This window comes from Xiphophorus hellerii, chromosome 5, assembly GCF_003331165.1.
Source record: "Xiphophorus hellerii strain 12219 chromosome 5, Xiphophorus_hellerii-4.1, whole genome shotgun sequence".
In the NCBI taxonomy this organism is placed as follows: domain Eukaryota; kingdom Metazoa; phylum Chordata; class Actinopteri; order Cyprinodontiformes; family Poeciliidae; genus Xiphophorus; species Xiphophorus hellerii.
This window is the reverse complement of record NC_045676.1, coordinates 31,852,298-31,876,683: the sequence shown is the minus strand read 5'-3', so window position 1 is coordinate 31,876,683 and position 24,386 is coordinate 31,852,298. Positions and strand designations below refer to the sequence as shown.

Genomic DNA, 24,386 nt, shown 5'->3' with positions numbered 1-24,386 from the left:
AAGATATTTTTTTTGCCAAATATCTGAGTGATTTAAGGTAATGACATTTGTTAATAGTGAGTTTCAAATGTTTTACCATTACTATTGTGTGTGTTTTTTTAATTAATCAACAAAACTAGTCTTTTTTTGACTAAGATACAAAAATATCCTTTAATGTCAAAGTGAAAACAACTAATAATGTGTAACATAAAATAAATGAATACTCAACTCTTTTAAATCGACTGACCTAATTCAACAGTGGTCCAGCCAGTTGGTGCTAGTAGTTTCACAATGAGTGGAGTGGAGATCACCTGAGTACAGGGATTGTAGTAGAAAGGCACCTGTGTCTAGAAGGTCCATTCACCTGTTAATTGGTATTTCTGGTTGCCATGACAGCATGAAGACAAAAGCGCATTCCAAGCAAATCAGAGGAAACAAATTCTCTAAAACACCAAACCGCCCCTGGAGTTCAGCTAAATCCATCCTCAAGAATTGGAAGGAATATTTTACACATTAAATCTGAGACCAGATCAGGCCATCCTCACAAGCTGACTGAATGTGCAAACACTAGACTAGTGAGAGCAGTCACCGGGTCACTATGACTACACTGAAAGAGCTAAGAGCTTTAGCAGATGAGATGGGAGAGACTTTGCATTATAACCACTGTTGCCTATCTTCTTCACCTTTCAAACGTTTATGGCAGAGCAGATATGAGAATGCCACTGCTGACGAAAACTCAATATAAAAGCTTGACAAGAGCTTTCCAAAAGGCACGTGAGACTCCATGATCAAGTGGAAGAAAGTTCTTTGGTCAGAAGAAACCAAATGAAGTTTTTTGGCCATCTGACAAGATTATATGTTTGGCAGACACAAAACACTGCAAATCACTACACACCCTGTATCCCCACTGTGAAATCCTGTTGGTGGGGAGGCTTCTTGGCAGCAGGCCCTTGAAGGCTTTTAAAGGTACAAGGTAAAATGAAAACAATAAAATATAGCTCCACAGAAATGGCTGGAAGACACGGCGGATGTTCTGCAGTGTAGTCTGTCAACATGGACCTGAAGTTGAATTTAGTTCACTTTTAGTTCAGACTTCAATTCTTATAATGAAAACATCCTTGATCAGGACGTACCAGATATGGTATTTGACATCAAAGAGGATTAACATGGATGGTTTAAGATAGAAGATATTCTCAAAGATAAAACATTGACTAATTATGAATCAATGTTTGTATTATTCATTATGAAAGTGGTTTTAATGTTGTGGCTCATCAATGCAATGTGTTTAACTCATGATCACAACCACGCAACTACAACAAAACAAAGAACAAAAGAAAACAAAAAATTGAGGTTTGACGACAACAAAAAATATTTGAAACTGTACACAGTCACAAATATGAGATTTGAATTGTATTGAAATACATTTTTTTATAAAACACATAAACTCTTATTGATGTCCTTCTTGGAAAAATTGTTAAAACATCTATGTTTTTCATCACTAGGAAAGTAGAGTAGAGAATATCTGTAGCAGTGTTAAGAGAATTTGAATGTAGGCTAAAGTCTATTTTCTTTGTTGGATTCGGACTTTCAGTGGTGGCAGGCAGTAAAGAGTAAAAAAGATCAGGTTTGTTGCTAAATGTTCATCATTCTGCCTCTGTCTTACTCTACTGCAGCCTAAATTAACAGCAACCATTTTCCTTTTGAATAGCTTAAATATCACTGTTTGTCCTTTGACTTTAAACATCAAACTGTAACAATGAGTGTTTTTCCTCAGTTACAGTGTCCACACAAATGAAAGATGTTCCTCCTTCCTGGTAGTGCTTAGGAACACTAAGAATTATCATCAAACCCGATTCCAGGACCCAGAATTATTCTCTGTGTGTCACTAATTAAAAGTCAGCTTCTTCTTTATGATTTCTCAATCAGATATTTGCGATGAACACAATAAACTAATATGAACCTATTTGTGAATGCTGACAGTTTCAGTTATTTCATTGGATTATGCTGGATGGTCTGCATCTGTCAGGTTTAAGAATATTAATTCCTCCACACTGATTCCCTTACAGGTGACTGTAACCATTTGTTTTTTAAAGTCATTACTGAAACAGAAGCAGAGAAAACATGTTGAAGAAAAGAAGAAAACAAAAACCGTGAGGACATCAACAAAGGTGTCCTTCTCTTTATAACAGCATGTGAATCCACAGTGAGGCATTGTAGCATACAACAACAATGAACCAGTAACATACAAACCGAATGAACATTTGAGCAAGAGTGCTAGTTTGAGCCATGAAACATTATTTACTGTACAAATTAAATATGTGATCTTGAAAGTTTTGTTCTCCCTGCATGTAAAAAGTGTCCAAGGCTCTTTTCTATTAAATTAATCCCATTCTTATGCCTTCCTGAGATTGTTAACCATTGAAGCAAACCGGGCCAACTTGGAAACCAAATTTCTGGTTCCCATTGCCGAAATCGGACACAGCTATGTCGATGATGGGGAGAGTCTGGGATGTCGGTGCCTCAATTTCCAAAACCGTCCTCTCCTGTCCTGAGCGTACCTGCACAATATCAAACAACAAAAAAGTTAAGCACATTTCTGCACATTTGCTTTAATGTCAGTCGTCTGCAACACTTACTTGGCAGCCGTCGTATAACGGACTGATGTAATGTGCATTCTCGTGAGTCAGCTCCTCCCCGTTGCTGCCTCTGAAGCGCAGTGCATGTTCATGACTGTAGCTGGCCGCGTGTAGCCAGGCGGCAGAATTGAGGCAGTGATAGGTGAAAGTCTGCTTGGCTGTGGCACTGAGAAGCTTCAGGAAGGTCAGCTGAACGATGTGTATCGAGACACCATCTGACCCTGTGTAGGAGAACTGGAAGAGAGCCACAGAATGACACGTTCAAGCTAAAAGAATCATTTCATGGTCAAATACAGTGAAGACACAATGGAAACAAAGAGTAGCTCTGTGCACATCATCACATCATATACACTGCTCCAAAAAAATAAAGGGAACACTTAAACAACACAATATAACTCCAAGTAAATCAAACTTCTGTGAAATCAAACTGTCCACTTAGGAAGCAACACTGATTGACAATCAATTTCACCTGCTGTTGTGCAAATGGAATAGACAACAGGTGGAAATTATTGGCAATTAGCAAGACACACTCAATAAAGGAGTGGTTCTGCAGTTGGGACCACAGACCACTTCACAGTACCTATGCTGTCTGGCTGATGTTTTGGTCAGTTTTGAATGTTGGTGGTGCTTTCACACTCGTGGTAGCATGAGACGGACTCCACAACCCACACAAGTGGCTCAGGTAGTGCAGCTCATCCAGGATGGCACATCAATGCGAGCTGTGGCAAGAAGGTTTGCTGTGTCTGTCAGCGTAGTGTCCAGAGGCTGGAGGCGCTACCAGGAGACAGGCCAGTACACCAGGAGACGTGGAGGAGGCCGTAGGAGGGCAACAACCCAGCAGCAGGACCGCTACCTCCGCCTTTGTGCAAGAAGGAACAGGAGGAGCACTGCCAGAGCCCTGCAAAATGACCTCCAGCAGGCCACAAATGTGCATGTGTCTGCACAAACGGTTAGAAACCGACTCCATGAGGATGGTATGAGGGCCCGACGTCCACAGATGGGGGTTGTGCTCACAGCCCAACACCGTGCAGGACGCTTGGCATTTGCCAGAGAACACCAGGATTGGCAAATTCGCCACTGGCGCCTTGTGCTCTTCACAGATGAAAGCAGGTTCACACTGAGCACATGTGACAGACGTGACAGAGTCAGGAGACGCCGTGGAGAGCGGTCTGCTGCCTGCAACATCCTTCAGCATGACCGGTTTGGCAGTGGGTCAGTAATGGTGTGGGGTGGCATTTCTTTGGAAGGCCGCACAGCCCTCCATGTGCTCACCAGAAGTAGCCTGACTGCCATTAGGTACCGAGATGAGATCCTCAGACCCCTTGTGAGACCATATGCTGGTGCGGTTGGCCCTGGGTTCCTCCTAATGCAGGACAATGCTAGATCTCATGTGGCTGGGGTGTGTCAGCAGTTCCTGCAAGATGAAGGCATTGAAGCTATGGACTGGCCAGCCCGTTCCCAGACCTGAATCCGATTGAGCACATCTGGGACATCATGTCTCGCTCCATCCACCAACGTCACGTTGCACAACAGACTGTCCAGGAGTTGGTGGATGCTTTCGTCCAGGTCTGGGAGGAGATCCCTCAGGAGACCATCCGCCACCTCATCAGGAGCATGCCCAGGCGTTGTAGGGAGGTCATACAGGCACGTGGAGGCCACACACAATACTGAGTCTCATTTTGACTTGTTTTAAGGACATTACATTAAAGTTGGATCAGCTTGTAGTGTTATTTCACTTTAATTTTGTGTGTGGCTCCAAATCCAGGCCTCCATTGGTTAATAAATTTGATTGCCATTGATGATTTTTGTGTGATTTTGTTGTCAGCACATTCAACTTTGTACAGAACAAAGTATCCAATGAGAATATTTCTTTCATTCAGATCTAGGATGTGTTATTTGAGTGTTCCCTTTATTTTTTTGAGCAGTGTATATATGTATAGTATATCTGTGCAGGCGTGTGTGTATGTGTTAATTTTGACAAACATAGAAGCACAAATTCCATCTTGTATTCAAACTTTCGGCAGAGCCAGTTTATTTCTCAGAGCTCTGTACCTCACAGCAGCCTCATTTTGTCTCCATGAACAAATCTGTCTTCAACCCTCAAACTTCCTGATTATACTGTTGCCTGTCAAAATGAAACTGACGGCCCGTGTTTTGTTTTCTTAGGTAAAATAATTGAAGCTGTTATTCTGGTCATTTGTGGCTCTAACTAAACCAACACTTTCTTTAAAAGCATCCCCAGGCCTGCAGAGAGCATACCAATCAGTGCAGACTTCCTATCTATTTACTCAACCAATTTTCTCCATGGAAACAAACCAATCTGTGCAGATAACTTTTCTCTCTGTTGTTGTGGAAAAGAGCGTTACCTCAGCTCCATTACTATCGATGGTGCTTTTGATCACTGAACATTTAAAAAGCCTGGAAAATGAACTTGTGGGGACAAAAGTCGAAAGCATACAAGAACACGTTGTATGTAAACTCAGTGGAGAGACTCGTTTGTTATGACATGGACAGAAGTTTAGATCATTTTCTATTGATCACCAGAAATGGATCTCTGTTGCAAGAGTCATAAAATTATCTTTCAAATCACATATATCTCCCCATAAAGTCAGAATGAAACTGATGCAGATTTATTTATCACATTGTACCTGTTTTCCTTTCCTGAATTTACTGTACCAGGTGTTAGGTTTTTCCCCTTTCCATGCTGCTAATTTCACCTGATGGAAACAAAAGAACATGAAGTTATCTTGTACTGCTGTCAAAACAAAAGAAGATTTAGTGATCTCTTACTCCAAGCTGTATAAACTAACCGACTGGAACTTTTTGTCTGGGTACAGACACGTTTCTCCCTGTGCAGTAAAGTTACAGAAAGCTTTGAAGGCGTCTCTGTGGCAGCCCTGGTTGGGGTCTATCCAGTACTCCCCTGGAGAGGCAAAAAAACAAACAAATGTACACAAGGACACAAATGTTTTAGACATGTAAACCGAAGAGGTCCAGTTGTTCCGATTAAAAAAGTTCATAAAGTGATAAAGTACCACTGGGGAGCTCTGGATGGAGGAGCCACAGCTCCTTGCAGGTGCGTGCTGGGCTGTGGTAAGTCCCCATTGGGTTACGCAGACCCTCCACCTCAACTTTCATAGATGAAATTGAAGCAAACACTTCTTCCATGTCCTGAGCCTCATTATCTTTCGCCAAACCATCCAGTGTGGCCTGGTCGCTTTGCACCCAACCGTCGTCCTCTCCTCTGTCCATGGTCTCCTCCTCGTCCTCAAATGCAGCACCATCCACCACAGGGTGAGTTCTTCTTCTTCTTCCTCGCTCTGGAAGAGGCGAAAAACCAACAGCGGCCCGTCCCTAGGGAGAGGAAACGCACCAAAAGAACAAAGAAGAAGTTAAGGCAGAGTCTTAATGAATACAGACACTTTGATGGCACAACTTTTGCTATGGGCAGAACTCACAGGTGGTCCTGGAGGCCCCACAGGGCCGGTGTCTCCTCTGGGACCTATCGGACCCTAAATAGTAAATAATACAATGTACTTTAGGTTGTACTGTGGAGCTGCTAACAATGTGTCATAACAGGCAATAGTTAAAACATAAAAATCAGTATCAACTGTACCTGGTTCCCTTTGGAGCCTTTTTGACCAATAGCACCCTATTAGAAAAGGTGAGGTGTTGAAAAGAGAGAATCATAAAACTAGGATTGGTAGTTTTCCACAAAACTGGCAGGTTAGCAATTGTTTAGCCTCTTACAAGCTGAGTAACGGCCTATAGTTTACTCACAGACAGTCCTGTGGGACCAGGAGGTCCAGGTGGGCCTGGTGGGCCGACTGGACCCTAATTTTTATACAAGGAAACAAAACTATAAGTAAACAAGACAAGCTTCAACAGAAACAAAAACAAAGAAATAGCTGCCATCTTAAAAACTGTTCTTGTTGCTCAACGTCTACTTGCTGCTGGACATTTCCCGATCAAGTCTGAGTTACGGTTGGTTTTTGAAGTTGCCATAAAACTCAACTCTTGAAACCCATTATTAGTACACTGTGATTTTATGTCAGCTGCACCCATAGTTTCTGCGAGTATATTGTTAAGGAGGGACGGCGGAGTCCCTGCTCGAAATTCCGTGAAAGAGGTGAACAAAGCCTTGTGCCAGAAGCCCATTAAAATGCTGTTTACATCGTTTTAAACTGTGTGATTGTGAGCGTGAGTGGGAATAAAAATAGTAACAGGTATTTTGTTTCATATAACACAGTAGGAGTGTAACAGGTAAACCTTCTAAACTCCACTAAAAACCCACCTGTTTAGCATTGTATTTGAAATGTAATCAATTACAAATTTATTGATGGAACTTGACTTAATGTCGTGTTTTGATTGTTGATTCTATGTTGCCTTGTGTTTCTGTGTTTGATATGATGTAAAGCACTTTGAAATGCCTTGCTGCTGAAATGTGCTATACAAATAAAATTTGATTTGATTTTAAGCTAATTATTAAGAAATCACAATCTATTTTCATGTGGATGCTTTACAAAACTGTATTATAATCAACAAATCTGGATTTACAGAGGAGTCTCAGTTTCTGTCACCCTTTAAAAAAACAGCAGGGACTGACCCATGGAGGTGCTGCCCGCTCAGATGTGGACACGAAAATGTAAAACATATAAAAACATGTTTAAGAAATAGTGTTATCAATGTAAATTTTCCTTATTAATGTGTACCTTTATGCAATCTGAATTATTTCACCAAGTGACTCTCAAGTATATAATTTCATTGTGTTTCTGATTAAGTTCTGACTCTGGGTGTTTCAGTACCTCATCTCCTTTTGGACCTTGAAGGCCTTGGCTTCCTGGTAGTCCTCTGTCACCTTTCTCTCCGATGTCTCCTGGAGGTCCTATGAGTCCGATTAGTCCACCGTGACCCTGTGTCCACATCATGAATGAGGTTACAAACACAACAGTGACAACATTACTGTAAAAGAATAGTTGTGTGTTTTTGATGAACCTTGTCTCCCTTCCTGCCAGGATCTCCCTTGAGGCCTGGTAAACCTGGTGGACCCTAAAGAGTTAAAGTTTACATAGTTAAAATCATGTTTGTTTGTTTTGTTGTTTGTTTTTTTTTTCCATTAACCTGATCAGATCAGTCATAAAACACTAGTGTTCATAGAATTTCGTTGATACATTCTCTCTACTCAATGGAAGAAATGTAATTTATTTTTGATAGCTAGAGATCATTATTATTAATGTTTGCAATTTTATTTAAAGTTAATTAACATTTTAGCTAAATTCATACATTGTCCCAAACAGAAAACTTCAGGTTAACTATTTAGTGGCTCTCAACCTGAAGTCCAACAAGGTCGGTGTCCTTGAACCTTTAGATGTTTTCCTACATCAAATGACTAAACTGCTTCTTTAGCATTCATTCAGGCTCTGCAGAGTCAGCCTAACAAACTAAGGTGGGGTGTGCTTAAACTGAGACACAGCTAAAAGCTACAGGACACTGGTAGTTGAGGAGTGCAGCGGGGAGACCCCCGCTTTGAATGAATCCCACCCATCCAGCTGGCCTTGTGCTTACTGAGGGAAACAAATGAAAGGTAACTGGACGCTCCAACTTGGCGATAGTTGTTGTCTCATGTCTAGAAACGGTACACTTTATTTGTAAAAGTGCATGTTACTAATTAGCCTGATGCACATTAGCCTAAATGATTCAATTTAAGAACTTACCATGGGACCTGGAGGTCCAGTTTGACCCGGTGGCCCATTTAAACCCTGCTCACCCTAAAAACACACACACACACACACCAAAAGAGAAACTTATTGAGAGTGGTCTTTAGTCTGCTTTCTTCCTATTGGCACAAACAGACTCACTGCTGGTCCAGGGATTCCTCTCAGGCCCTGTGGACCATTTTTTCCTGGATGCCCTTGAGAACCTCTGGGTCCCGTCTTTCCAATGGGACCCTCCAGTCCAGGGGTCCCCTAGAATGACAGAAACATGGGACACTCAGAGACATGGTTCATTTCAAAAGTTTTTTTTTTAGAGATGCTTCAAATGTTTACCTTTGTTCCTTTCAGGCCTTCTTTTCCTTCCTTTCCGGGTTTTCCCAAGTGTCCCTGAATGTTTACAGGTGAGTTGAAAGTAGCAGGACATTATTCAAATAATGAAACTTGATACTGAGAGGAAAAAAAAAAAAACACACAATCAGAGATACAAACCCTTCGTCCAGGAGGCCCCGGTGGTCCAGGCTCCCCTGTTGCCCCTGGGGGTCCCTGAGGAATTCAAAGAATGATGTCCCCTTGTATGATAACATCATCTTAAATAATGACATTAAGGATGTCAAAGGTCACAGTTTACAAAGTGAGACTTACAGATTTACCAGATTCTCCGGTGTCGCCTTTAGATCCAAGGAGGCCATCTACACCCTAATGAGGAAGGAACAGAGTGGGCAGAGGAAAACTAAACTACAAAACATGCATAGCTCTATTAAAAAGTAGCATGGAAAAAATATTGTGAAAAACACAGCTGAGAATTTACAAAAACTTTGTGCAAAACAGTGCAAACTGCAAATATGCAATGTTAGTTTTATACACAAATAGCAGGTTTAAGACAAATGTAAAAATGCCAACAAATGTTTACATTTTACTTCTGGAGTGCTGTAGTATTTATTTAGTTTTTTATTTACTTATTGATTTTGTCCTTCTGGAACAGATTACTATCTTTCACTACAAACATGCAACATTAATAAATAAAATATACATCACATACATACATTAAGGAAATTTTATATTGATGTGATATTGTGGTTTTTTTACAATGTTAATATAAAATATGTAATATTTAAACATAAATATAAATAAACAGTTGTGGTTAGGAGGTGTTTCCTTTCCTTCTATATTTAATATGTAAATGGAATATGTGGTTTCATCAAAGTTTAACTGAGATCATACTGACTTTTCTATTGTTTTTTTTACAAAATAAATGTTTAGCTTTCATTCAGTCATTTGCAAAAATATTCATAACCCTTGAACTTTTCCATATTTTGTCATTTTCCAACCAGAAGCATAAATGAATGTCATTGGGATTTATTGTTAAAGACCAACACAAAGTGGTATACAACTGTGAAGTAAAAAGAAAATTATACATTCCTCAAAACATTTTTAAAAAATAAAAACTAAAAAGTGTGGTGTGCAAAGTATTCAACTCCCCTGAGTCGATACTTTGTGAAACCGCCTTCTGTGATTCCAGCTGCTAGTCTTTAGGGTTTTTGTCCATCAGCTGTGATCATCTGGTGATAAAATCTTTTGCCCTTTCTTCTTTTCCAAACAGCTCCAGCCCAGTCAGATCAGATGAAGAGCGTTTGTGAACAGCATTTTGTTCACTTCAGTTTTGTTCTCGTCTGACCGAAGCTCCTCCTGCCATGTGTCTGCTGTGTCCAACATGACTTCTGACAAACTGTAAACAGGACTTCTTATGCTTCTCTCACAATGACTTTCTTCTTGCCACTCTTCCAGAAAGACATTTGTGCAGTGATGACTAATAGTTGTCCTGTGGACAGATTCCCCCACCCGAGCTGTGGATCTCTGCATCTGGTCCAGAGTCACCATGGGCCTCTTGGCTGCATCTCTGATCAGAGCTTTGCATGTTCAGCTGGACGTTTAGGTGGACGGCCTCGTCTTGTAGGTCTACACTTGGACCAGACTGTTTCCATCTCCGGATGATGGATTCAACAGTGAGATGTTCAGAGCGTGGGAAATCTTTTTACAGTCTAAGCCTGCTTTAAACTTCTCCACAGCTTCTCCATGACCTGTCTGCTGTGTTCCTTGGACTTCATGATGCTGTTTTCTCTCCAATATTCTCTGACCCTCTGAGGCGTCACAGAGCAGCTGGGTCTCTACCGACATCAGATTACACACAGCTGGACTCTGTCTAATCACAGGAAGCCATCAGGTAACTTCTGAAGGCAATTGGTCGCACTCAAAGAAAAGGGGGCTGAATACTTCTGCACACCGCACTTTTTAGTTTATTTGTAAAATGCGTTTTGAATCACGTATAATTTTCTTTCTACTTCACAATTGTATACCACTTTGTGTTGGTATGACAGACAAAATTCCAATGAAATATATTTATATTTTTGGTTGTAATGTGTCAAATATGGAAAGGTCAAGGGGTGTGAATAGTTTTCGTAGTGTGTATGTTCTTAGAATGTGATGCACATCAAACGTTCCCACACATACAACGCAAGCTTCTGAGAAATGTGTCATATGTTGCTGACTTACAGCAGTGAAGTAAACAGATGAACAGTCAGCACTTTCTGATTATTTAAAAGACAAAAAAAAAAGTGAATTTCAAGCAGGCACTCACATTGGGTCCTGCCTCTCCCTGCTGACCAAGGTCACCAGTCAGACCTATAGGACCCTGTGGAAAGAAGAAAATTCAAAAATACAACGCATTAAACCTTACAATCAAAGCACATACAGTATGTTGTTCATTTTCAACAATGTGAATTTGCTATTGCTAAAATGTTTCAGATGTTTGACTGAATCTAAAGTGAGTCATTCGGCTAAAAGTTTGTTTCAAATAGAGAATATGGCAGGCATCTCTTAAAACATGTGAGAAAATATTTTGAGAAAAAAACTATTATTGGTCAAACAATATGTATACCTATGTTAAAAACCAATAGAAAAAATCTTTTTTTGCATTACAACAATCACACCCTTATATTTGCTAACCAGCTTTTCTCATGTTTGAAAATGTGATTTTAGGGATGTGATCAAAGTCTGTGATATTGGAAGGCCTCTGTGTCTTCACCTCAATCTTTAGCTGCAGCCACAGACTCAGTATTTCATTTACGGTCAGAACTCTTCACAACAGAGGAAACACAAATGAAAATAAAGGGTCCGAAAGAAAAACAAACTAGAGTTCTGAATCAGTTCAGGAAGGCCACAGGAAGGTGGCCGGTTACGAAGAAGCCGAGAGTCTGGAGGCCATGGATGACAGAGAACCAGGACTGCTGGAGGTCAGCCTTTCAGTCTGTAGCTAAAACTATATAATGCAGTTATTCCCCTGAACTAAAGACACAAGCAATAAAAGCTTTTGTAGGCTGACGTATGACAAGCCTTTCAGATGATTGGTCCTGGTTGTCCTGGGTTACTCCTCCTCACTATTGGAATAATTTAGGTTATTCCTGGGAAGGTTCACTACTGCTTTAATCTGTTTGTGGATTCTGGCTTTCCTTAAGTCTCAGAGGCTGAGAAAAGACTCTGTAACCATTTGGATGTTACTGACTGTAGTTCTAGTCTGTCCTTGAATTTTTTTTCCATCTGTGCCTGATGCACTGATATGAGTTCATTTTGTCAACTTCCTGTTCTCAGACTGGTTCTGTTTATGTAATTTCTTGATTCTACAGGTCAGGCAGGAATCAAGACTGGCTGTGGCAAGTAAGATGAAGCTCTTTTGTACCTAATTATAATTATTTCATAGTTTAATTGGAAGGGGCCAAACTTTCTCAACAAGAAGACTGACTGCAGTTCCCACAAACATTTGACGGCTAATTGTTGCCCCTAACAGGGCAATTACTTTATCACATAGCTTTTTTTTCCCTAGTAAATGAAATAATTATTTGAAAACTGCTTCTTGTTATAGTCATGTTTATCTCTGTCTGATATTAAAATTTGTTTAATGATCTGAAACATTTACATGTGACAAACACTCTAAAAGACTAGGAAACCTCTAAATGGTAAATACTTAACAGTATTTGTGTTTTACTTTAAAACCACAAATTTATATAATACTCATTTATTTACTACATCTGTTCAATTCTTTAGGAATCGATTCTACATTTCTATTTACAACTAAAGTTGTTTGTGTATGCTACAGTAATGTGTGTCATTGCACATCATACAGTACACTGTGAGTGGCCCTTACACCATTGCCCTTTGCTCCATCCTCTCCTGGAATGCCCCTGGCCCCCGGGGGACCGGCGGCTCCTGGAGGGCCCGTATCTCCCTTTTCACCTTGGTCTCCTTTGTCACCCTGTAAGCAACAGGAGAGGAGTGAGGGAATGTAAAGTGTGGGAGACTCTTAAGGCAATAACATTAATTATAAAATACATTTTTATTCCAAGGATTAGCTAGCTAAAAACCAAACAGACTCACTAGCCTTCCTGGAATACCGACTGGTCCAGGGTCACCCGCTTCTCCATCCTCTCCCTAAGAGGAAAAAAATATTAAGTGCAAAAAAAAAAAATATGAGAAGTATTAGGATATTCAAGTGAAAACAGTGAAGGTTTTTGTTGACCTTTTCCCCCACAACACCCGGCTGTCCAATCATCCCAGGTCTGCCGGTTTGTCCCTGTGCCACACAAATTATGTTTATTACTGCAGAATTTAGTTCTGGAAAGATTAAAGATTCAAAAACAAAAGCCTAAGGCATTACCAGTCCTCCCATAGGTCCTTGAGCACCATTGGGGCCTTGTAGTCCAGGTGGACCCTACAACCAGGTAACCGGGATAAATCAACCTTTTTTTCAAACATCTGTGACATTAGAAAAAGGTGCGAAAGCAAACAAATAGAATAAAGAGAATATAAACTTACCATCAAACCAACATGTCCGCTCTCTCCCTTTTCTCCAGGTAAGCCAGGCATACCCTGGGAAAGTATGTACAGAATTATTTAACTGAAATAAAACTAAATTAATATCCTTCAAGAATCCCCACATTCACAAACCTAACCTGTAATCCTCTTGGCCCTCTGGAGCCCTTGAAACCACGGGGCCCCTCGTCTCCTTTGGGGCCGTACATACCCTGCTGCCCTCGAGGGCCAGACAGCCCATCTACACCCTGTTAGACAGGTGGAGTCTGGTGTGAACACATTTAGGATCAACAACATCTCGCGACATTAGTGACAACAGATTGATGGATTGACTGGGATCAATCCATTGTGATCGTGTATTTAGAACATAAATGGAATCATATTATGATATATTACATTAAAAAATGTCACAACAGACATTCAACAATCAGTCCTAACGAGACAGAAAAGGAAAGAGAAGACTCACTGGAAGACCAGGCTGACCAACTGGCCCCTGGGTGCCAGTAGGACCCGAGGGGCCCTGTTGAGAAATCACCAAAGAATTATGTGAAACTAGATGAGGTGACCATAACCGATCCTTCTGAAGCACAACCCAACCCCCCACTCACCGCTTCCCCCTTGTCTCCTTTGCTGCCTTTCTGTCCAGGTCCTCCCTGCTCCCCCTGTGGACATAAAATACAAAACATCTGGAAACTTTCCGCTTGACCAGCACTGAATGGTGAGTGGCCGACTGAGAACTTAAAAATCCAACCTTTCTTTCAATTCGTGAACAGACCATGCCAAGAGCTAGCATCTCAAGCTACCAACAACAGTTTTTGATATGGAAGCGGTTACTGAGGGAAGAACACTCAGATCTGAAGACTTTCAGTATCATTGAGGTGTTACAGAACAGTTGTAAAAATCTATTTAAAATGAATCTGTATTTTCTTCAGTTTCAAACAGGCTGAGAATCCAGCAGAAAACAGGAAGACTGAAGGAATTACACAGAAGTGGACTGATATTTTTTTTTGTGTTGCTGTCAAGCTGAGTTTTGATGCTGGGTGTGGAAATGTTGGCAGCGTTGAGATGAAGGTCAGACTGCTGCTTATACTAAATAATGCTAACCACAGAAAACCATGCTAGCCAAAAAAATGGGTAGAAAAAATGCTTTTGGAATATTGTTAATTGGAGGTGTTACAGAGTAATCAGAATAAGGTATAATCTGTATAGGAACACAGATTTACTAAAAGCATAAATCAGATATTGGCCCCAGATCCTGTATTTATTTCTCTTGTGCTCTAACACATCATGCATGCTTTACCTTATCCCCATCATCCCCCGAAGGTCCTGCAGGTCCTGTTGCTCCGGGCATTCCTACCAGACCCAGATCCCCGTCCTTACCTGCAGGTCCAATAGGGCCCTTCTCTCCCTGAGGCAAATAATGAGCTCATTTTAAAAAGTGCAATTAGGATACAAACAATGCAGAGAAAAATTGCGAGGAACAACTCATTTATTGAAATTACATACAAACAAGTATTTTTTTGTTTGTGTGTTTTCTTCATATTCTCTGAGGATGTTTTCTAAAGCAGTCTCCTGTGTCAGCAGATGAAATGATTAAAAGAAACAAAAAGCATGCTGATATTTACAGGCTCCCCCTTCTCTCCCATTGGTCCCGGTCCTCCAACCGCTCCGGCACGACCAGGCTGTCCGATTGCCCCGGCTGGTCCTGGAGGGCCTCGTTCTCCTGATGGCCCCTACACACAACATATCAGCCCTTTAAATGTCTTCAAGTACCAAATTACTGTGGAAGGTAGTGTTACATATGGGGAAACACACCTGCAGAATGCCTGACAGGGGAGTTAAGGCAAATCAGAATCGTTGTGCCATTACTCACCAGAGATCCGGGGGATCCACCGGGGCCTGTTGCTCCTTTCAAACCAGGAGGTCCCTTTAAATGTCAGTAAAGCATTTTGAAGCACTAAACTACTAAAAGATCTTCACAAAAACACATACACAGATGTACTGTACAGTATTTCAGCATTTATACCATAACTCCAGTAGCTCCTCTGCTCCCTCTGAACCCCTTCAGTCCAGTTGGACCGTTCTTCCCTGATGTCCCCGGTAAACCAGGATCCCCCTAAGTCATGAATTAAAAAAAAACAGAAATGTTACCTACAGTATAAGTGGAATGATGAAAACAGAAATAATAAATCTGCATCTGACCTTTCCGCCCTCTTTCCCAGCAGCCCCAGGTAAACCGTGCTCTCCGGGTACGCCCGGTGCTCCCGGGTGACCGCGGTCTCCTGTTGGTCCAGGTTCCCCTGACTTCCCCTGAAACAAACATCACACATCATTTCAGTGGGCTTCAATAATAACAGGGTGTTACAATCCAACCCACTGAGACATCAGGGCTTTGAAAATGAAACTGAATGTAAGGAGAGATTTTTTACTGAAATAATCCAAACTAAGTAAAAAAAAACTGATCTCAGATGGATAATGTCTATGTACTCAGTGTGGAGCGATTTAAATGGGATTTTTTTTGACTCTTAAAGGGCCTTGATGTCATGCTTCTGTTTTAAGTTGTATAAAAATTTGAACTGAATTGAATTGAAATGCATCAAAGTACTGAAATGACTTGAAATATTTTGAATGTAATCAAAATAATTCAGCTAAATTAGTTGAAATAAAAATATACAGAAAGTTAGATAAAAATTTTACCAAATTGATATTTGTTCAACTGAATTGAACTGAATATTATGTTATATGTAATTACACTGGGAAATTCTTCAACTCAAAACGACAGGTTTAAACAGAGGCGCCTACCTGAGGTCCGACCACACCTGAAGGCCCTGGGGGGCCCGTTTTTCCTTGAAAGCCCTGAAAAAAAGTTGGACATTAAATACCAGCAGTGTGTCTTTTAGACCATCATTGAGCAGAATTTAAATTAAAACCCTGGGCCGGGATTCAAACACACTGTGAGGCTCAATAAGGGTTGAGCAAGGGTTTCTGGGTAAATGTGTGGAAATGACGATTTTCCTCATAACCTTTCATAATGTCACTCACTGGTTCTCCTCTTTGACCCGGATGACCCGGAAGTCCATCCTTCCCAGCTGGACCCTGTAACAATTTTGCATATTTTATGTTTTCGCAGATTTATATCAAAATTTGTTGAACCTTTGTAAAAAGAAATAGTGTTTTGTAATTGCTTACACTTGAGCCTTTAGGTCCTGGTTCTCCATTCCTTCCTTGTGGCCCTGAAGGCCCCTAGAAAACAAAAAAAAAATGCAAAATGAACCAAATAGATAAGGGATTAATATAGTGATGCTTTTATAAATAGCATTCAGTGCAATGTTTTGGTCATATTGAAGCTAAAGCAGGAAAACATCTAATGCCAGCGTGGCAGTTTGCCTTGAGGACAGATCTGAAATTCACTCTAAGCTCTTATTGTTTGCAAAACAACTGAAGCTCAGTCAGACTTTGAATGACATTGATGCCGCGACTGAGCAGGTGACCGACTATATGACTACATGGACGTCTGTGTGAACCATGCCCACCAACACAGTGAGAAGCTTCATCAAAAGCAAACCCTGACTTACCAGTGACATGAAAAAGAAAAGAACAATGAAGTTGGAGTCAGAAGCAAGTTAAAGTTAACATTAGAGACAGCAGGACGAGTATGGGAAGAAACGTAAGACTAAGTTCCAGGAGAACGACATCAGAAGTATGGTGAAGGATGATGAAGATCACAGGTTAATTAAGTCGCTAGACTCATGAGATCTGCCGCCTGCAGTAGCTTAGGAATCAGTTCTCACAAGGTTAATGCCGACAGCGGGAATAAACCTGGTGTTGTGCCAAAACCCAATCACATTCAGCTTGAGTGTCTCGTTGAGTCGTTTTGAGTGACTTTCTCTGTCATTTAGTTCTTTCATACAAATTATGTTCACACCAGTAACACAGATGTAGTCGTATTCTCAAGGTTGTGACAGAAGTTCGTCTCTTTTACCTTTTTCTCTCCCTATAATTTGGGATGTTCTCCCCTACAGAGTGTCCATGTTTGGTCATTTGTCATGATATCTGCCTACTTACATTTCTAATCTGCGCATAGCAGTAAAAGTGTACTTTTCATGAGTTATCTGCATTAAGCTAAATTAGATTTTGAACCACTGTGTGACCACTTCCCTGTGATGGATATAACTCAATAAATAATAATAAAGATTTTTGATGATTTTTGGGGGGGTTTTTGTTGTTTTTTTTACCGTGGAGTTCTGTTAATTTTGTTAAATTCAGAATTTTAAAGCACAGGAAGTCTTATGCACTGTGTAGAAGAAGGCATTCTGTGTTACACTGAAAAGATACCAAAAATACCAAATTTAGCTGGGGGGGTTTTCTGCCAAAAACCAGTTAAAGCCCAGATCCTGCACAGAGAAAAGCCAATTTCTACCTGAAATGACTGTTTCACTTAACGGGATTATGTCCTGGAGATATGGGCGATAGATATCTAAGATAAATGTGCTTCAATTCCCTCTTCTGTTTTAATTTAGGCTCTATTATAGGAATCTATTATAGAAATCTGCACAGCATTTCAATGCCAACAAAGATAGACCTACCAGACTCTGAGCACCTAATTGTAGTTAGTATATATAACTATAATTGTAAATATTTTGTAGAGTTGACAGACAGACAGATGTATAAAGCCGTACGTAGTTGCTCCAGTAACCCACGGCTCTTTCTTTAAGTTTTGCTTGGAGCTCCAGGATGATCAGTCTGGGTTAATCTAAATGCTAATAAATCATCATCAACATTTCCCAGCAGATCAATATGATCTCTGAACACAGGCTCCCTCTGAATTCGTCCACTGATGATGTTCCCCATCAGGGCCAAAGCGCTCTTCAATTACGCAGCTCACCTTTACATGTGATTACACACTAATATCACCTTAAAAATAATCAAACCTGTTGGGAGTTAATCTGCTGATCCAACCTTGCTTTATTTTTTTAGTGAAAATGAAATTACTCCACAGATGCATTTTATGAGCTTCCGCGCACAGAACAATTATATATTTATGAGACAAAACCTGAGGAAATGTACTATTTACATTTGAGTGAGGTTTTCACATCTTTTTATTTTATTGTCTTTATTCTGTGTGCGTGTTAGCTTATTGTCTGAGGATAAATGTTGTTCAGTTTTATACTTTACATTTAAACAGTAGAATATTAAAATCATGATAAATCATTGGGTTTGATGCTTCTTGGTCTAAATAACACTGAATGGTGTCAGATTTCAGTGTATCTAGGTGAGTTTTGACACTTTGTAGTTTATTGTCCACAGATAAAGTGCCGCACATTTTCACAGCAGGTCAAAAGTTTGAGAATGTTTACACAAACTTTCACTCCACGTTCATTTTTATACATGCCGACTTGCGCGTAAAATATGCCGCTGCATATTTTTTGTGCGTTTGCACGCTTTATACATGAGGCCCCTGATCTTGGACCAGGCCTTTACTTATTGCACTACCCTCGACATTATTCGTTATTATTTAGGACATATTTAAATAATATTTGTTTGAAGACAAATATAAACCACACTTTTAAGGTTTTCATCTAAAATAAGTAAAAAATAATTCATCACATTTGTTCTATTAGGATTTTATCCGAGCTTCTCGCATATAATCAATAAAATATACGGATGTTTGCATGCATAATGTTTTTGTGACACAACTGTATATTTTACCCTCTCTCCGGGAGATCCTGGGGGCCCGTCATGTCCCGAGGCTCCCTGAGAGGATACGAGAGGGAAGGAAAACACAGGAGAAGTGACAGAAGGCAGAGCAGGAACACAGGGAACAGAAACATGTTGCAGCGGGTTCAGGTGAGAGTCAGCTAACCTTTTCTCCTGGTTTCCCTGTAGGACCTCTCAGCCCCCTGCCTCCTCGGGCACCCTGCCAGAAACACAACATAAAAAAAACACTTTGAAATCAGCTGGAAGGTGAAAGCTGCTTAGAATATGTCCTGACATGAGAAGAAAGCTGTGGTTCAAAAGCAGAAAGAAGCTCCACGATATCCAAGGCTGTGTAAAGTTTTTGTTCAATGGGATGCTCCATGGTTTTGTTTTCTTTCTCTTTTTTTTTGCTGCAAAGGTAAACAGAAACCTTTAAAACCGTCAAAACCAGCAGTCATCTGACTTGGACATAACAAAATGAACATTTGCAGCATTAGAAAAATGTGATAAAAAACAGTTACTGGCACAAAGAAACTTACAAATCTCTGACAGGACAGTAATGACAGTAGAGTGATTTTCTTGCTTATACTAAAAGTGAACATCTTATGGTCAAGACTCACGTTTGGACCTCTTTGGCCTGCACTTCCTGCTTGTCCTGCAGGGCCCTGTTAAATGAGACAAATGTCAGACATTTATGAAACACAGTAAGGATTTCACAGCATGTGTTCTGAGTGCTTCACTTACTTTCTTCCCTTTCTCTCCAGGAGCCCCCAGCGCACCAGGAAACCCATCAGAGCCCTGCAAAGGAAGAAAGGTCAACATAAACTTCATCTGCTGCTCTATCATTAACCAATTTTGTATTCTCAGTTTATTTTACCTTGGGGCCCTGTCGTCCTGGATACCCAGGTAAACCTGGAACCCCCAGTTTCCCCTGAAACACAACGCTAGTTGAGTGAATTTGCAGAAAATTGGTAGGTTAAGACTGTTTTGTTAATTATACATGGCCTTATACAACATGTACCTTTTCTCCAGAAATACCAGCCGGCCCGGCCTCTCCCTGAGGACCCAACTGACCTTTGAGACCTTCAGGCCCATCTTCACCTCGAGACCCTAGAGGTCCATTATCTCCAACATCCCCCTTCGCTCCCATCTCCCCTTTTGCCCCGGGAAAACCATCTTCTCCCTGCAGAGAACAGCAGTGTGATAAACTAAAATACTGAAAATCGTGCAGGAAAACAGGAGACACTTGAGTTCATCTATAGGTTTAAAATAGCAGCTCTAGACAGCTTGATTTTCTGAACGTACAAAGATGATATTAGTTTTGTTACATTTTACCTTTTCCCCTTTGCTTCCCTTCAACCCTCTGATTCCATCTGCACCCTGGTTAACAACATACAAAAATTAGACATGAGGAGATGATTCTCACTGCAGCATTTGGTAAGAGGGAACGTAAAACTCCTGCATGCTGAAAAACATTACACTCCTAGTTTCATAACTTATTCATACACCTTCAACATTTTCCCCTTTTTGTGAAATTGTAGCCACAACCTGTAATGTTTGTTAATGTGATTAAGCAAGTAGCATAATTGTAAAGTGAAAGAAAAACTTCAACCTGTTTCTTTTGAAACCTTTAATATTTTACTTTGTTTTTTGTCCATTTGAGATGGAAAGAAATGGAAAGAAATATCCAGTTTTCAGAGGAACCATATTCTCTAGAGTTAACTCATTCACTGTCATGAGGACAGTTATGGACATGTAAACATTTTGGTGATGACAATTATTAAGCAAAAGTAAGTTATTTTGACCCTGTTTGTCTTCCTTAAAGGCTAGATTCATTGGATGAATGACAGGGCTGCCCTCTTGATAGATTCCTTCAGCTGAGCTGATGTGGTTTCATGAGTTATTCTAAGATTGATATTGTTAGAAAACTAACCCCGCTTTAAGGTTCTCCACTCCAGGTTCTCCATTCTCATTGACTTGTCCAGAAGTTCTCTAATCACTTCTGAGGCCTACATACAACAGACAGGTTTAAACTAAGGCAGGCAGGCGGACTCTTTTTATTCATGTTGGATTTTGTTTGCCATTATTGGAGGATGGGGAGTTGGAAAAACAAATGCATTCCCATTTTTCAGAATCTCAGTTGTATCGAGAAGAAATATAAAAAAGTGGAAGGTGTTTCAGTACATTTGCAAGCACGGTGACTGTGCATTTCTTACCTTAACGCCCCGTTGTCCGGGGTATCCTACAGGTCCCTGCACACCGGAAGGACCCTAACAACAAACATATATGCATGTTGAAAAAAAAAATCTATATTGCAAATAGCATCAAAAGTACAAAAGAAAGTTCGTATATGCTTACTGGCAATCCCTTTTTCACCTGGAGGTCCTTCTCTTCCAGGATGACCCTGTAGACAAGCAAACAAAGACTTAGTCATTTAACTGAGGTTATTATGTTGTAGAGACTCAGGAATGCAACAAGGGTCTGAAATAGACAGGGTCAGTCCCAGAGTATTGCAGGCCTGGCGGGGCTGCTAGGCTTTACTTGCTTCCCACCAGGCTAAGCTTGGTTGCTTATTCATTCTAAATATACCAGAAACAATGATAGCAAAAGCAGGTTAAAGAGTGTCTTTGGTATAATGGTTAAAAGTGCAGTAGCAACATATTATGGTATGCATGCAAACATTAAGGAAGGGAGTTTGAGGTCAGGCGCCTTTTATTAATAATTTGAGTTCCGTAACCGCTGCATTTTTCGACTGACCTACATGCTAACAACTTAATCAAATAAAACGACAAGTCATGGGTAAGGCCAAAAAAATCATTGGACACTTTCTTTTTCTGAAGACTGAGGAGCAGAGGAGGGGAAAATGAGCCTGCTTGTTCACCTGCTCGGTGCAGGGAAGAGGGCGCCACTGAGCTGATGTTTACATTACTGGAGCTGTAAATTGCTAGATGAGGCCTAGTACTAGCTAGCATGGGTGGATGTCAGCACGGATGTAAAGCAACCTTCTGCATATAATGTTATGTTTGTGTATAAAGGAAAATGTGTCTTGTTTGCATTTAGAATTTTTTTTTCTTTTTGTCTGTGCCAGCAACTAAATGAGCCACCCCGACAGCCAATCAGAATACTCCCTGCAAATACTTAAATCACTTGGATAAGAAGCAACTAAATCACAATCAGCAAATCAAAATGCTGCACCAGTGGCAGACATTGCTAAACAAAACTGGAAGATTTAGGAAAACACAACAAAACTTATTGTAAACCTGTTTTTTTTTGTACTTATTGTAAAACGTATTGTAAATTCAAATACTTGAATTTTGTACCCTAAGAATATTATTAAACCTACAAATACTTACCTATCATTATTTCTTTCATTTTATTTAACTCTTGAATGTGACCAGCTTGTTTTAGCACTCATTGGCTAACTACTTAACCAGGTTTTAACTGAAGTGCAACATTTTTTAAATTTATTTTAGCTATATTTTTTGAAGACTCGGTAGCTGATGTTTAAGTATTGCCTATAATGTCTTGTAAAAACATTCATTCTTAGCCATATTTTCAAATTTCCGTTCAACGTTTAACATCTTTAACAACAACACGGCGGGCCACTGGAGAACCGCCCCGCCTACAGGCTAAGCAGGTTTTCTGGGACAGACCCTAAATATGGAAGATGAAATCTGTACGTACTGGAGGCCCGTCATTTCCAGGTAAGCCCTGCATCCCTTTCTTCCCTTGAGGTCCCTGCCAGACAGTGAGAAATTGTCCATCAAGAGATCTTATCCTAAAGAAAAAAAATCACCAGCTAAAGCTCACTTACCTTCTCTCCTGGTAGTCCTACCAGCCCCTGAGGGCCAGGAAAACCCTGCAGATGCAATGTCACATTAGTCTTAAAACTAAGCCATGGAGTTCATTTTCAGCACGCTTCATTTTAGCACATACAACAATTCCAGGGTTGCCTTGCTGACCGGGTGCTCCAGTTTCTCCTGATGGTCCCTGTGGCGGACAATTATTCATGTAAAAGTAGTGAACTAATCAAGCACCTTTAGGGTCACATATTTTACTTTACTTACTATGTTGCCTTTTGAACCTTGGACCCCATCAGTTCCACGAATGCCCTTTGAGGAGACACAGCAAGGGATTTAAACAAAAACAAACATTTTCTGCTGAGTATCCTGAAATGCAGAGAGCCCATTTCCTGATGATGGGTTTTCAGAATCATCAACCTTCCCATACAAGATTGTTCATGAGTATCCTCATATGTACAATATCCCATTTTTACATGCATGTATGAGTTGGAAAACAAGACAAATACAAAACTTAAATTTCTGCACATTTGTTGACTAACATTTACTAATTTAGATGTCTACGCATGCATTTTTAATTGACAATAATCTTACGCCAGTCATAACTCCTTGTGTTTTCATAGCAACTAAAACAAACAAAACCCTGACACAGGTTGTTTGACATCATCGTATCCATGAGAACCTCTGTGTGATGTCAGTGATGTCATAAATGTTCAGAGAGATACAAGAAATCTCAGTTTGCTTTTCAACTTGGTTGGAGGTAGATCGATCCCAGAGAGACGACTTCAAACTGACTTTACAAACCATTTTAACTGAACACCAAGTTAAGAGGATTTTTGCCTGTGATGGGACCTTGGATTTCTTGTTACGAAGGGAGTCGAAAAGTTGTTAGGATATAGCACAAGAGGCAACAATGTCCTTGTAGAGAGCTCTGAGGACGAGAGATGAAAATACTTTGCTTTTGACATTGAAACCTGAAGACCAAAAGACATGGAAGATTCCTCTAATGATGAGAAAGTTACCGTCAAAACATGGAGAAAGAAGGAGACCATCTCTGGTTCATCAAGTCTGATCATGATGAGTTTCATTTTATCTGTGCTGCAAACTAAGAGCTGTGACACAGTTTGTGAGTTATGGTAACCTTCATCAGGTGAAAACTTCACATCTTGTCTAGTATTGCTTTGCTCACAGAAAACCTTCTTTTTGACAATTTGAAATATTTAAAACATTTCTCTTTTCTTTTTCTTGTGTATTGTAGAAGTTTGCTGTAATTTCTGACACATTTGTGATTAGTGTAAATTTGACTCACAGCTTTAAATGTTTAACTAATGGAGTGTTTTATATGTTTTTTAATAAAGCAAATTAAATTTTTTGTTTCTTCTATAGTATATTACATATATTTTACTTTTATTGAAAGGTAAAAAATAAAAGTAAAAGCTGTTTTCAGCCTCTGCTTATAAGTGTTTTAAAGTTAGTCATATTGCTGTTGCAGAAAAACAAACATTGCTAGTTTTCATTAGATCTCATTAACTGAACCAAGCAACATAAAACATTGTCAACACTCTGCCTCTCAGCAGGGTACTTTGTTTGCTTTTCAACTTGGTTGGAGGTAGATCGATTCCAGAGAGACGACTTCAACCTGACTTTACAAACCATTTTAACTGAACACCAAGTTATGAGGATTTTTGCCTGTGATG

General features: G+C 40.1%; 1 protein-coding gene across 1 annotated transcript; it reads right to left on the bottom strand.

Annotated features, from left to right (window-relative positions):
• Positions 1 to 1,201: 1,201 nt before the first annotated feature.
• Positions 1,202 to 22,587, bottom strand: LOC116719406 (collagen alpha-1(XI) chain-like). Its single transcript, XM_032561914.1, has 42 exons — positions 22,574 to 22,587; positions 21,248 to 21,293; positions 21,106 to 21,159; positions 20,225 to 20,269; positions 19,911 to 20,072; positions 19,767 to 19,820; positions 19,634 to 19,687; positions 19,510 to 19,554; positions 19,056 to 19,109; positions 18,902 to 18,946; positions 16,382 to 16,435; positions 16,235 to 16,288; positions 15,995 to 16,048; positions 15,395 to 15,502; positions 15,219 to 15,308; positions 15,066 to 15,119; positions 14,818 to 14,925; positions 14,493 to 14,600; positions 13,801 to 13,854; positions 13,659 to 13,712; positions 13,333 to 13,440; positions 13,196 to 13,249; positions 13,038 to 13,091; positions 12,900 to 12,953; positions 12,758 to 12,811; positions 12,528 to 12,635; positions 10,965 to 11,018; positions 8,972 to 9,025; positions 8,819 to 8,872; positions 8,663 to 8,716; positions 8,474 to 8,581; positions 8,330 to 8,383; positions 7,611 to 7,664; positions 7,421 to 7,528; positions 6,396 to 6,449; positions 6,232 to 6,267; positions 6,074 to 6,127; positions 5,651 to 5,969; positions 5,426 to 5,538; positions 5,264 to 5,332; positions 2,616 to 2,849; positions 1,202 to 2,537 (listed from the first exon to the last, which is right to left on the bottom strand). Exons 1-42 carry the CDS (start codon positions 22,585 to 22,587, stop codon positions 2,391 to 2,393), a joined length of 3,309 nt encoding a protein of 1,102 aa, XP_032417805.1. The 3' UTR covers positions 1,202 to 2,390.
• Between the last annotated feature and the right edge of the window lie 1,799 nt (positions 22,588 to 24,386).